This window comes from Podarcis vaucheri (genome assembly GCF_965113315.1).
Source record: "Podarcis vaucheri genome assembly, chromosome: 6".
Lineage (NCBI taxonomy): Eukaryota > Metazoa > Chordata > Lepidosauria > Squamata > Lacertidae > Podarcis > Podarcis vaucheri.
The window spans coordinates 58,392,119-58,406,157 of record NC_138764.1 but is presented as its reverse complement, the minus strand read 5'-3'; the positions used below and the strand labels follow the sequence as shown (position 1 = coordinate 58,406,157).

The 14,039-nt window shown below is 48.6% G+C and overlaps 1 protein-coding gene across 4 annotated transcripts in view; it reads left to right on the top strand.

Annotated features, from left to right (window-relative positions):
* Positions 1-14,039, top strand: part of AMPD2 (adenosine monophosphate deaminase 2) — a 58,806-nt gene that overhangs the window by 22,744 nt on the left and 22,023 nt on the right. For 3 of the 4 annotated variants that reach the window (XM_082227064.1, XM_082227063.1, XM_082227066.1), the window contains exons 2-4: positions 6,687-6,817; positions 11,167-11,297; positions 12,421-12,489. In XM_082227064.1, coding sequence (XP_082083190.1) covers positions 6,687-6,817; positions 11,167-11,297; positions 12,421-12,489 — 331 coding nt within the window. The remainder of the gene's footprint in view (positions 1-6,686; positions 6,818-11,166; positions 11,298-12,420; positions 12,490-14,039) is intronic. The other variant, XM_082227065.1, reaches the window with a different exon arrangement.

Sequence of the window (14,039 nt, the reverse complement as noted above, 5' to 3'; positions counted from 1 at the left end):
AGACTGCTGCACATCCTAAAGCTGCTAGTGGCAGTGGAAGAAAGGTTGAGGAAATCTGTGTTGCCATCCGTGGTGTTGCCCAGCCAGCAATTGGAGCTACAGGAGCAGCTGTTCTTGGCTGCCCCCCTCATGAGCTGAAGACACATGCTGGCTTTGATGGGGCTGCCAAGCCTTAGCCCTGCAATTGGCCTGGCGGTTCCCCAGCTCTTGCTGTTTTTTTCCTAATGAATTGATTGTTTGCACTGTGCACAGGGAGCCCATTAGGGAGACATGTGAGGGTCATTAGCAAGGCACAGTGGAGCTTGACTATTCAGGCAGTGCCTGGATTGGGAGTGGGAGAGGGGCAATGGGCGGCGGGGGGGTAACCCAAGCAAACACTTCTTCCTTCCACAGAAGCCACTGTGATTGAGCGGGTAGTCAGCCTCTGGGGCATCAGGCAGGCAAAAACACTCTGAATCAGGTTTGACAGTTGATGGCAATGCTCTCCTCCTTGTCCTAGAACAGGGCTTGATGCCTCTGCTTTGTGGTGTGTACCTTGGTGACCCGCTGAGGGCCAGATGCAAAGCAGGCATTGCGAGCTTTCGTCGTGGGGTGGTGGTGGTGGGGGAGACCTTCGTGTAGTTATGGAGTTCTCGCGTGTCTCCAGTGAGCTCAGGATATGAATGAACTCGAATTGACTGGTTTCTCTTGTGTCACCCTTTCGTCGGGTAGTTGTGACACTTGTGACACTTGCTCAACATCTACTAAGATAAGTGGCCCCCTCCCCCACAAACTGGAATGTGTTGTGCAGAGGTTTCTGGGAATAGGCTGCTAAGGACAGCAGGGCCAATTTTTCCTTTTCTGTGACAAGTTTCGTTCTGAAGGAATGAGTACTGAAAATCGGAGGGCACAAAATGCATATTGCCAGCTACTGCAGTGCAGCTGCTTTTGGGGTGGAATCAGCATCTGTTTTAAGTGCCCCCACGACAAGAATTCTGGTTATTGTAGATGTAACAGCTAAGAACACTAGATGGGGAAAAGCTAATAATCGTATCATTTCAGAAATGACGTTTCCAGGTATATAATTATGAAATGCTTTCTTAGACCCTGGTGGGTAGGAACACACGTGTCGCATTGCCGGATGATGCTCTGGAGATCCTGCCTGTTCTTTTGAACACTCTTAAGGCAGCAACAGCAGGATCGTATGCGGCTCCTCTGGCTCTTTTTGGCCTGTTACTTTTATCTGCTGTTACCCCTTTCCCACTCTGCTACATGAAGATGGATGCAGGATCTGGAGGAGGAATGGACTGGGAAATGCAGTAGCTCCTTGTGTTCCTGTTGCCGTGGGATGTTTAGACCCAGGCAGGATCTCTAGATTGTGATCAGGCAACCTTTTGGGAAGGGCCATAGCTAGATAGCAGGGTACATACTCTGCATTGCAGAACATCCCAAATTCAATCCCTGGTATTTCCAGGTGGAGCTGGACAACATTGTCCCCTCTGAAAGTCTGGAGAGTCACTGTTAATCATTGTAGAGTAGGCAACACTGAGCTCAACCAACCAGTGGTCTGACTCTGTATAAAGCATCTTCTGTGGCAATTCGACCTGGAGATTTTCTCTAAAGTAATAATTCTCCATCTTGTATTTATTCTTGAGCGATTTACAGGGGCAACAGTGAGTGACAGATTGCTCACCAGTCAAGCACCTCCAGTGCCATCAGACATCTTCCACCCATCCTCACTTGTTGGCCTTTCACCCTTCGCCTAAAGTAATTTCAACTTTTTCATGGACAGTAACAAACTTACTTGAACACTCTGCTGATATTAAATACAATTTAGAAGAAGATATTCTGTCTCTTGACAAGAAAAGGAAATCAGTACTTGCAGGCCAGCTGTGTTGGGTTGAAAAGTGACTCTAGATAGACAATAGCTGGTTTGGATGGGAAGACAAATGGAATTCCTTGCGTAGTGGGTGATGTCAGTAATTATAGACAGGACTTGTACGATTCAACCGAGGGAATGCCAGATCCTGTGATTTAGTGTGGGCTGTGCAAGTGAGCCATGAATTTTCATGAATGTGTGCACTTATGATATCCTCTTCAAAGAATGGAATGTGATGTATCGCATGACAGAGAGAGTGAAAAAGAAGTAAGGGCATGAGGCATTACAGTGATAAAAAATGTTTGCAGGGACTGTGGATTGATTGATTAATTTGGACACTTTTATCCTGTTCATCCAAAAGTTCAGGGTGGCGTACATGGGTCCCCCCCCCACCTCATTATCCACACAACAACCCTGTGACTTCAATCTGGCTGAGAGAGAATAACTAGCCCCGGGTCACTCGGAACTTCATGACGGTTGAAATGGGATCTGAGCCTGGGTCTCCCCAGTCCTAATTCAACAATGTCACTTGGAGCAGTATGGCTTGGAAAATGGTACCTAGAAATGGATCCTTTTGACTCCTGAGCCAAATCCTTTTGTGTGGCTATGAATACCTGAAACTTTTAAATAGAAAAGGTTCTGACAAAGCCATGTAGTGTTTACTTGTGACATCGTTGACCACACAAGTTATGTAGATTTCCTGCCTATTGACAGCATGCAAGAGTGTCAGTTTATGTAATTGTCAGTAGCTGTTGGTGATAGTCCAGTTCCGCTAGAGGTGTCATGTTCCTTTGTACCTTTGAAGCTCCCTTGCCCCCCGCCCCAGTCTATTGCTTATTATTCTCTACTTAGTAGGTGAAACGTCTTACTTAGAGCTGCCTTGCAAATCGACCCAATGAAAATGTAACCATGGTTAGGTGATCAAAGCTGTGCTGCAGGTTTGCATCTCCTTCCTTGCCCATCATCACCTTCCTTACTTTAGCTCTCAAAAATCAACTTCCCTCACCTGGTTAGATTTGACTCTGGCACAGAAGCATTAACATCTGCAGATGGAAGCTTGTTTGCAAACCATGGCTAGTGCCAGTCAAGATGTCTACATGAGCCACGGAAAGGAAATAATTCACATGAGTTAGAAGATTGCTAGTTTGGCACCTACATTGAGTTATTACGGGGGGAAATGAGCTCTTGTGTGTTGACTATGTCCACATGGTGACTACTATGATGTGTGGAGGGTGCAGACATGTATGAAAAATTGGTGGCATGGACTTGGAGACCTTATGGTTTAAAGGCACCACAGAGACATGCAGAGGAGCAAAGAAAACCCATATTTTCTGTAGTGTGTGAAGCATCCTTGGGAGACATTAAAAACAGATCTATGAGCAACCTTGTCACAAGTTAGAACTAAACCACAAGATATGTAATGGACCAATTTAGTGTATTCTACAACACATACTGAGCACACAGCAGTTGAGACTCTGATCTGCTTTTAAAATGTCTCAAGTAACTACATTCTTTCGCTCCCTTTCCCTTGAGGAGTCTATTTTGTTTACCTTGCTTTATTTTTAGGAATTTTGAGGTCAAGACATGTCGATTCTAGCAGAAGGGAACAAAGTAATTGCCCATGACTCTGTATTATTTCACAACTTGCTTTGCCCCTTAGTCTGCAGAGGTAGGAAGTTGGGTCACCCCTGGATTCCTGTGTGGCTTCAGAGAGGCCACTCCATGGTAGATCTTGGCCAACAGTCAGCATAAGTGCTGTGGTTGAGTTGTTTGTATTGATTTCCCTATCTGTTCCCCTTGTGCTGCATGGGGAGCTAGGAGTGGTTGTGTTCTTGCGGCGGCGGCAGGGAGGAAAGGTCTGGTCTGCAAGCATTTGCTCTCATTAGAACGTTAAGGCCTGAGAGCTGAAAGCCAGTCACCCCTATAAAATGGACTTTGAGCAGTTTCTCCTGTGAGGCTCAGCGTAGGGTCTGGCTGATCGGTCCATGGTGTTTGCCTTCAGCCTCTGCAGGCGCAAACAAGAGAGAATGTGTCTCTGCCAGGTTCCTTTTAACAGAACAAAGGATGTGTTATTCCCCTTAATAGTCTTTCTGGAAGCCAACTTAAGGTACTCGTCTCCAGGCTGGAAGCTGATTATTATTTCTACATCAGACAAGTGGTAGGGCAAGCCTTACCAACTAGTTTAAACTTTTAGATGGGATGGGATACCTGTTTTTGTTTTTAGTGCTTCTCAACCTCAAAGTGGACGCTAAGAGTCTTGAAGCTGGTGAGAAATGGGATCCTTTTAACTGGGCGTGATGGTGAGGAGCCTTTTCTTCTTACAAAAGGGATGGGGACTGTGTGGTCCTCCATGGACTCCAGCTCTCATCAGCCATAGCCAGCATGCCCATTGGTGAGGGGTGGTGAGAGCTGTAGTCCAACAACATCCTCAGGGCCGCAGTTTCTGCATCCTTGTTCTTCAAGAAAAGCTATAGCATCTGTTCATTTTTAGCTAGCATAGTCAGTTCCTGGCCTTGCCAGAAATTCCTTGTTAAGTATGGCAGTAAGTATTTTCATCTCCGAGCTGGAGTCCTCCATCTGCACCGTGGTTTGTGGTTGTCACAAATGCTTTGTGATTGTCACAAATGCTAGGACGAATGGCATTGAAAAAGCACAATAAAAGGTGATGCCAGTTGATAAGGGATTCTTTCCCATTTGAAAGGAGATCTGGTCCTCAGCTCAGTGGCATTTCCAGTATTTTGAGGTGACTGGATCACTTTGAGAACCGACATTTGAGACATGGTGGGGTCCAGCTGAATAGTATATGCTGGTTGCCTATCCAGAGTCCGACTTTAAATCCCTGCTGGGCCAGGAACATACAGTCGCTGCCCTTGAGGAAGTCTCGCCTTCAATCCTGCATCTGTTCAATGGGAGTAGGAGTGGCTTATTTTGCATGGCTGTTGTGAGCTTGAATAAAGCAACAATTGTGCATATTATGTAATCTGCCAAAATTAATATGTGACTGCATATTCAGGAAATGAATGGCCAGGCCTGGAAGGAGATGTCTGGGAACTCTTCTCATAATGCCAATATAACGGTGGATTCCAGACCCAGCCCTTGTCCCTGGTAGCAGAGCAGCTGAAAGTGGCAAACAGAGGCGGGTGGATCATAAGATAGTTCTTGGGCATTTGCAAGGTCTGGGGCCCTGTGACACAGACTGACAGCTGGCAATTTGAGTGTGGGCTTCGAGTGACCCTTGGGGGTGGATAGTGAACCAATGGATCAAATAGTGCTTCTGCCATTTCCTTTTATTTTAAATGGTGGGCTCCTGTTGGAACTGGTAAACACAGCTCAGGAACTGATGAACCTGGGCTATGTTAACAGAGACCAGAAAACAGCATAAAATTGGGCATATCTCCTGCTTTTTGTCAATAGCTGCCATTCATTGGACATGGTAAGGGATGGGTTACGAGCGGCAATCAGAGTTGCTCCGTTTCTGTTATTTTTCTTTTGTTGCATCTGGTGACTAATCCAGGGAAGGTCACACCATGATAAACACATCTGTCTTTAAGGTGCCACAAGACTAGTTCCGATTCCAATGTCAATTTTCAGTAGCATCTTTGCTCTGTTGATGCCCTGGGCCAGTCTGAGTTCTAGCAGCTTCATACTTCTCAGTGTGCACAGATGTGAAAAAGGCTTTTGGGAATGAGTGCCAGAAAGTGAACTTGGCAGTTTAATTTTCCTTTGAAGGATGGTGAGGTTCAGCAGAGGTAGTATGTGCTTGCCATTTCTGTGTGTACCAATTGCTCTAACATCTTAGCTTGAATACATTCCTGAGCCACTTCCTGAAGCAAAAGGATGGAAAGAGTAGAATTAGTACATTATATTGGCTTATACATGACGTGGGTGGCACTGTGGTTTAAACCACTGAGCCTCTTGGGCTTGCCGATTGGAAGGTTGCCGGTTCAAATCCCTGCGACGGGGTAAGCTCCCGTTGTTCTGTCCCAGCTCCTGCCTAGCAGTTCAAAAGCACACCAGTGCAAGTAGATAAATAGGTACAGCTGTGGCGGGAAGGTAAACAGCATTTCCGTGCACTCTGGCTTCCATCACAGTGTTCCATTGGACCAGAAATGGTTTAGTCATGCTGGCCGCATGACCTGGAAAGCTGTCTGTGGACAAACGCCGGCTCCCTCGGCCTGAAAGCGAGATGAGCACCACAACCCCAGATTCGCCTTTGACTAGACTTAACCACCCAGGGGTCCTTTACCTTTTATAGTGTCATCATCTTATCACCCCTTTTCCCTGGCCTTGACACCTGAGATGTATATTTTCAGGACCCACTCTATTTGTGTGTGTGGTTGCATTTTTTATTGTAAGTTTTTAAAACTTCTGATGTAATTTTAATCAATGCAGCCCACCCCTGGGACCTTAGTGTGAAGGCAGGGTAATAAAGTTGTTTGTTTGTTAATTACAGTACCAGCAGCCACAACCTGCTTCCTTCAAATGATGTGGAGTGAGAAGGGAGTGATGGTAAAGCCAAGTGTTTTAGCAGTTTCTCAAACGAAATGGTGGTGGTGGGGTGTCTGCTAATCTGCAGAAACCTTTTGCAGATGTTTCTTGGAAAGCAGGACTGTCCCACGGCAGTTCTCAGTTCTGATCCAGGCAGAATTACCAGCCGCTGCCGACTGGGACTGATGGAAATCATAGTCCGGAACATCTAGAGGGCACCGGGTTGAAGAGAACTGATAGAGGCTGTGTTTGATTAAATTTCTCCTCTTCCCTTGAATTGTTCTGATCAGGGCCGTGGCTTTCTCTCATCTCCCTGACTGCTGTCTCATATTTTCCACAGAGATCCACGGAGGGCCACGGTCCCGCCAGTTGCAGCCTGCGCGCTCCCTCCCGGGGCCTCCCCACTGCCTGAAGCATTTTCCTGTTGACCTGCGCACCTCCATGGATGGCAAGTACAAAGAGATAGCCGAGGTAATGTTACTTCTTCATTGCTGTTGCTTTCCTCTTTTATAACCTTGGAACCAGGCCTCTGAGGACGCCACCTCAGAGTTATACCTACTAGCCCGAGTTCCTCTTTTCCTTTGATTGCTTTTTTATGAAACAAGCTTGTAACCCTGAACTCTGACAAATGCATGCGATTCCTCTTGCATTTGCAAAGATTGGGGGGGGGGGAGAGAAATAATCCACGCAGCCTTTCACTGTTGGAGGTAATGAGTGGGTTGCTTTCAACTCCTGCAAATGGAAACTGAGAGGGAGGTGATCTTTGCCAGTTCCTCTTGTAATCTCCTGTGCCCCTGGGAATTGTGCTTGGTGGTGGTGGGTGTATGGGAGGTGGAGGGGCTGTGGGAATAAATCACCCTCCCCTTCTGTTTGTGGAAGCTTCTGCTGGTTTGACACCTTGGCTGAAGTACAGTTTTGCTTTCCTAGGATCACCTCTGTATCCAACCTGATGTTTGGGAGTTATTTCTCACTGAGTGTGCTTGTAGTGAGGTTTTGTTGGGGTGCTTCCCAGAGGGCCAGGTTGCCACATTGTGCCAGTTAGTGCCACCCTGCAGTTGAGGCATAAAGTGTTGTTACGTGGTCTCCACTGCCATAATGATCCCACCGTCTCCCAATTTTAATTGTGGCGTAAAGGAAAGGTGGACCTAGCACTGCTTGCAGCCCACACTGGCTGTTTTCGTCCACTGGTTGGGGATGCCAGATTCTAAGGCAGGCAAATCTTGTGCAGTTCTGGGACTCTGCTACTTCCAAGTCCAGACGTGGCATGCTCACAGCAAATGTGCATTAGCCTAAACCCAGCCTCAAAGCCTGGCAAAGTCTGTCCCATGTGCACTTAATGGTTTCTGGAGTAGCTGGAATCTCTGTGAGTGATGAACTGTCCTGCTAATCACAGCATTACAAGAGAAAGGAGGAGCAAGAAAAAAGAGAAGCTCTTGTTATGTTCCCCTTATTGCGTGATCCAGTTCCAGGCTTCCTGTTTCAGGCAATCAGAACAATTTTTTCAACCTCAGTAATAGGTGAGCAATCTCTTGCTGGAGTGTGAACTGAACCATTGTCAGGGAGAGCGATTACAGGAGTACTTTGGCCAGACTTTTTGTCTGGATGAGCTCTTGGGTGCATTCTCTCCCAGTTGGAAAGACTGAAAAGGTCCATAATTTCACCTGGGGAATTTGCGGGTCACCGGCAAGTGGTCATTGCCTCGCCAGTAATTCTGATGCTGATACCCTTTAACCTATGCAACAGATGTTTCCATTGCAATTGCTGGCACAGAAATTTGGCTTTTTGCCTTTAGCTATCTAAAGAGTGAACTTACCACAGGCAAGCTTTCAAGAATCGGGTACCCGAGTGAATTAATTGAAAATGCATTTTGATCGACCTACTGGCAGGCTAAGTAATTGAATTGCTTGTCTGATTTATTGGGGGAAATCCTTGCAGAGCAAGCTTGACTCAGCACTTCCCAGCTCACGTCTCTTTGTAGCGCAGCTCGCTTTCTTGCTGCTTGTGCTTCAGGGCTCTTTGGTTGCAGTATGGAGATGTCCATAGCAAGATCTTGTCCTTTGTTCGTGATTCATGAGAGCTGTCTGTCTCCTTCCTTCATACCTTGCTTTTGAACATGGGTCGGTGGGGGGACTTTCTGGGGGGGGGGCTGAGGGTCACATTGCCCTAGTAGAAAAGCTGTGGAGCCATATACCATATTTTTCGCACTATAGGACGCACTTTTTCCCCTCCAAAAATGAAGGGGAAATCTGGGTGCGTCCTATGGGGCGAATGCAGGCTTTCGCTGAAGCCTGGAGAGCGAGAGGGGTCGGTGCGCACAGACCCCTCTTGCTCTCCAGGCTTCAGGAGAGCCCCACCGCCAGCCCCACAAGCTCGGGGGACAGCGGGAGAGGCGCAGCGCGCCCTTCCCGCTGTCCCCCGACTTGGCTAGAAGGCTGGCGGGGGGGGGAGCCTGCTCCTCCCCGTCGCCAGCCCCGCAAACTCAGGGGACAGCGGGAGAGGCGCAGCGCGCCTTTCCCGCTGTCCCCCGACTTGTCTAGAAGGCTGGCGGGGGGAGAAGCCTGCTCCTCCCCGTCGCCAGCCCCGCAAACTCAGGGCACAGCGGGAGAGGCGCAGCGCGCCTTTCCCGCTGTCCCCCGACTTGGCTAGAAGGCTGGCGGGGGGAGAAGCCTGCTCCTCCCCGTCGCCAGCCCCGCAAACTCAGGAGACAGCGGCAGGGGCGCAGCGCGCCCTTCCCGCTGTCCCCCGACTTGGCTAGAAGGCTGGCGGGGGGAGAAGCCTGCTCCTCCCCATCTCCAGCCCCGCAAACTCGGGAGACAGCGGCAGGGGCGCAGCGCGCCCTTCCCGCTGTCCCCCGACTTGGCTAGAAGGCTGGCGGGGGGAGAAGCCTGCTCCTCCCCGTCGCCAGCCCCGCAAACTCGGGAGACAGCGGGAGAGGCGCAGCGCGCCATCCTGCTGTCTCCCGACATGGTTTGGAGGCTGGCGGAGGGCTTCCTCCTCCCCCAGCCCCGCAAGCTCCCAGAGCGATGCCAAAGCTGCGCGCAGCTTCGGCATGGCTCTGGGTCCCGTTCTGGGGGAGGGGGAAGCTCGGGCTTCCCCCGCCCCAGCCCCGCGCCTGGCGGGGGGGGGGAATAAATTTTTTTTGCCTTTATTCCCCCCCCCAATCTAGGTGCGTCCTATGGACCGGTGCGTCCAATAGTGCGAAAAATACGGTACCTGAACCAGGTGGGGCCAGATCCACACAAAATCATAAACCCTTGATGCACACACAATTTCTCTTTCTCTCTCATAACACCACGCATATCATGGAAGCAGAGGCATATTTTTAATTATTACTAGCTCCCTTCAAGTTATACTTTCCATTTCCTTCATAGACTTTAAAAAAAATAATACATTGAACTTCCTATACAGTGGTACCTCAGGTTACAGACACTTCAGGTTACAGACTCTGATAACCCAGAAATAGTACCTCGGGTTAAGAACTTTACTTCAGGATGAGAACAAAAATTGTGCGGCGGCAGCGGGACGCCCCATTAGCTAAAGTGGTACCTCAGGTTAAGAACAGTTTCAGGTTAAGAACGGACCTCCAGAACGAATTAAGTTCTTAACCCGAGGTACCACTGTATTTGTACTGCCTATCCAAAAGGCTTAGTAATTCTGGTGTGATAATGCAAATATGTTCAATTCACAGCTGAATTGCAAGTCCTTCCCCAAAATTGAGATCCAGCAATTGCAAAATGTGTGGACTACTTTTTGCATTTCTGCAAAGAATACAAGTTTGCTGTGACCTTGCAGAGGAAGGAGCCACGGTTACACATCCTCTTTCCATTTCTGCTGAACAGCTGATGGTTGGCAGGGCACCTAGAGGGCTGTAGGAAATCTGGCCAGACCATGGGTATCTCACCCCAGGTCTAGGACATTAAAATGTGCATTCATTTTCAAGGCAGGAAATGTCATTTCAATCTACCTTTGCCACACTGAAGATGTTAGGTCTGCCTTCACTCTTTCTGGTCCCAGACTGATAGAAGTGTCATAGAGCATGTTGGTGGAGCTCACGTCACGTGCTGATTTTAATGGGTCCATGGTACAGACTTATTAAAATCACAATACCTGAAGTACATAAATGTCGTATGCACATTGTAGAAAAGCATTGTGGCGTGATGTAGATTAACCCCACCTCACAGGCTTGAATATACACTTTGGATGTTATGGCTTTAGTGGATTCACAGTACAGGTCTGTAAAGTGTATATCTTACAACTTAAATGTGAGGCATGGTCCTAAGCAGAGAGATACTGGATGTGAGCACTGGTGGTGGTATGGAAGTGTTTGAATCTGCCTGCTCTAGCTTCCACCTGACCTTTGTAGGAAGAAATTAGGGCCTGCTTGATGGCTCAGCAGCTGTCGTTTCCTGATGTTGACACATCCATGTGTCAGAAACATGCTGGAGAAGGCAGCAGGGGAGACGGGGACCTTGAGATATATTAATCATTAATGCACCTTTTGATGACCTGGGCAATGGGAAACCAGCAGCAGTGAAGTTCATCTAACAGTCATCACTCAGGCAATTGTAAGTCACTGCGTTGGTGACCCCATTGTGAATTCCTGCCCTGAAAAAGCAGGCATTGTGGCATGGATCCCACCCACAATACTTTCATGGATGCTGGCAGAGTATTCCCATCTCAGCAGACAGACTCCAGGGAGTCCCTCTTAGTGGACTCTCCATGCTGGTGTCCGCATTGCTTGTCAGAGGTTTGTTATGTGGGAGGCTTAACTGCTCCTCCCTGCCCCGGTCGACTGCACTGTTGTGCTGCTGTGCCCACAGGAGCTGTTCTGCCGTTCGTTGGCTGAGAGTGATATGCGCAGTGCCCCCTATGAATTCCCAGAAGACAGCCCCATTGAACAGCTGGAGGAGAGGCGCCAACGGCTGGAGCGGCAAATCAGCCAGGATGTGAAGTAAGTTGCTGTGATGCTTCTTGGTCTTCGTCTGGCTCCTTGGTTTGGTATTTCCAAGAGTAGGAAGGTGCATTTCAGAGAAGTTCATGAACAAAGACAACTGGATGAATATGAGCAGTTGAGAACTGAGAAAGGTGGCAAGAAGCCAAATGGGGAACCCTTAGTTGCAACGTAGAATAGATTGCTGTAACTCGGGGAACAGGCTTGATGGAGAAGACATAGGTGGTCCAAAGAGGTGCACTTCGGACGTTGGCTAGGATGCCTGCCATTGACATGGCTGTGTGTGCATATACATAACTGTATGTGTGTGCGTTTGTACCTGGCAGTTTTACACAACGCTCGTCCTGCTTATGGTCTGTCTTGGGTGCCCAGAGGCTTTTCACTGGTGGGATTGCTTTGTGGTTATCTACGTTACCAGCAGGCAAATAAAGGCCTCTGGATTTCTTCCAGCTCTATCTGCCCAGAGGTGGCTAGATTCGTTTAGAAACCAGGACTGGAGAGAGGACAAATATGGCCCAGTACGGATGTTGTGACCTAACCATGCCTAGGCTATTGGAAGTGTGCTGTAGGAGCATTGGCTCCCTCTTCTCCATGCACACACTGCTTCCCTTCTCCGCTTCCTGGGTTGTGGTAACCATGCTTTGGCATAATGTCTGGATTGATCAAATTATGGTTACCACTGGCCATAGTTTGCCTCCGCACCAGAACCAGAAACTCACATTGAGCTATACTTTCTGGTTCAGGTGAGGGTGGTTTGCCTGATCTTCATGGCAAACTGGTTGCCATGGATGAGGAGGGACTTACTATTCAAATCAGCAGCACTTTCCTGATGGCCAAACCATGGTTTGGTTTTGATGTCTGTCCTAGGCCTTTTGAATCCATTCTCTTCTGTCTCCCATAGCTGGTGAATATTGCTGTACAGTGTCTGCCATTTCTGGTGTTGGTTTCTGTATTAATGCTAGTGTTTTCTTTTTTTCTTCTCCTTCTCTTCTCCTTTTCTTCCTCCACATTTCCTCATCTCTCTCTTTGTTTGTGTGTCTCTCTCTCTCTTCCCCTCTCTCTCTTTCTGTCTCTCTGTTTGTTCCTGTCTTGGCCTTGGCCTCCACTTCCCATTTATCCTCAGACTAGAACCTGACATTTTACTCAGAGCCAAACAGGACTTCCTGAAAATTGACAGTGCTGCTGACTTACAGTGAGTGCCTGGCATTAATTCTCTCTGCCCTTGACTCAGGGGTGGGAGCGGGAGCACCCTGCAGGCTGCATCCTCATCCTCTCCCCACCTTGGCAGGCACAAAGGAAGTGACACTCTTGCAAGAGTTCTATCCACCTGCATGTGGCACATTCCCACTCTCAATCACACCGCTGGGTGTGTGGTCAATTAATTAGGTGCAGGTACTGCTAAGTCAAACTAAGCCATGTGCAGGTATTTTGAACTGCCTTGTGCAGGCTTAAAATGGGGAGGAGGCAGAGGCATGCATACACAACACTTGCACCTTCCCTCAAAATCCCAGTGCATGCCAGCTCCTGTTCAGACCTTCCTACAATCAGTGCAAAGCTCTAAAGTGGGGGGATTCTATGTGGAACATGCTTAGAAATCCCCCATCAGACCTTGTACAACATGGGATAGTCCGAAGTGGGACCAAGGAGGCACAAGGAAGTTGGGGTGGGGGGGCTTGCATTTGTATCCCTCGCCTCTCCATCTTAAGTCCACATTATTTTGCCCCAAATGTCCAAGTAGGGCTCTGATCTTACCAACAGTGACTGAGAGACATGCCAGACAGCCTGGAAGCAGGCTTGGAACTGGACTTCAGAGTGGAAAGATGGTGTAAATCAGGTGTGGCCAACTCCCAAGAGATTGCGATCTACTCACAGAGTTAAAAGCTGGCAGTGATCTATCCCAATTTGGGGGGTTCAGGTCAAAGTTATTGGGCTTTTTTAGGGAGGAAAGCCCTGTTGAGCTTCTTTGGGGGGAGCCAATGATCTACCAGTGGTCTACCACAGGCATCCAGTGATCTACCGGTAGACCACCATCTACCTGTTAGACTTGCCTGGTGTAAATGGATGAAGTGAATCTCCCCTCGCCTCCTGGAGGAGAATGAAAGTTCGGTGTTTTAGAATGGAGAAATCCTTGCGGAGGAAAGGCCAAAGCTAGTCACTGTTTTGGTGCATGTGTCAAGTTCTGAGAAGTAGAAGCTGGGAAGCCCCATGGCAACCAGGGCAGGCAGAAGCGCCTTTGGTCCCGAGCCCACCATGGCTCTTGACACAGCTGAGCGGGGGATTCCTCCCTTTCCACTGCTGGCCACTTTCCCTTGTTCCTTTGCTCTGAGCTCCATTTCCCTCCTGTCTTTTTATTATAACGGTGATGATTCTTTTCATGGCAGGCGCAGTGGGTGGAGCCAGCCTCTTGTCTCTGTGTTTTATATTTCTTCCCCCACCTCCCCTCTTTTCATGGTGCTGGCTGAGCAGCTCAGGTCCCTAGTAAGCCCAGCAAGGTCCTTGTCAGGGGGTCCCTTGGAGACCAGCTTCTTCAGGCCCTTTCTCTGCTTCTGGTTCTGCCAGATGATTGACTTCATGCAGTGCAGAAAGGGGCAATTGGTCATCTGGTGAAGCTGTGCAAAATGAAAGAGCCCTCCCCTGAGGAGCAGGAACCACCTTCCTGCTACGTGGGCAACCTGTTTGACTGTCCAAGGTTCTGAAGCTGTCAGGTGTCCATGACTGTCTCCACCCCTTTCCGTAGTTCAG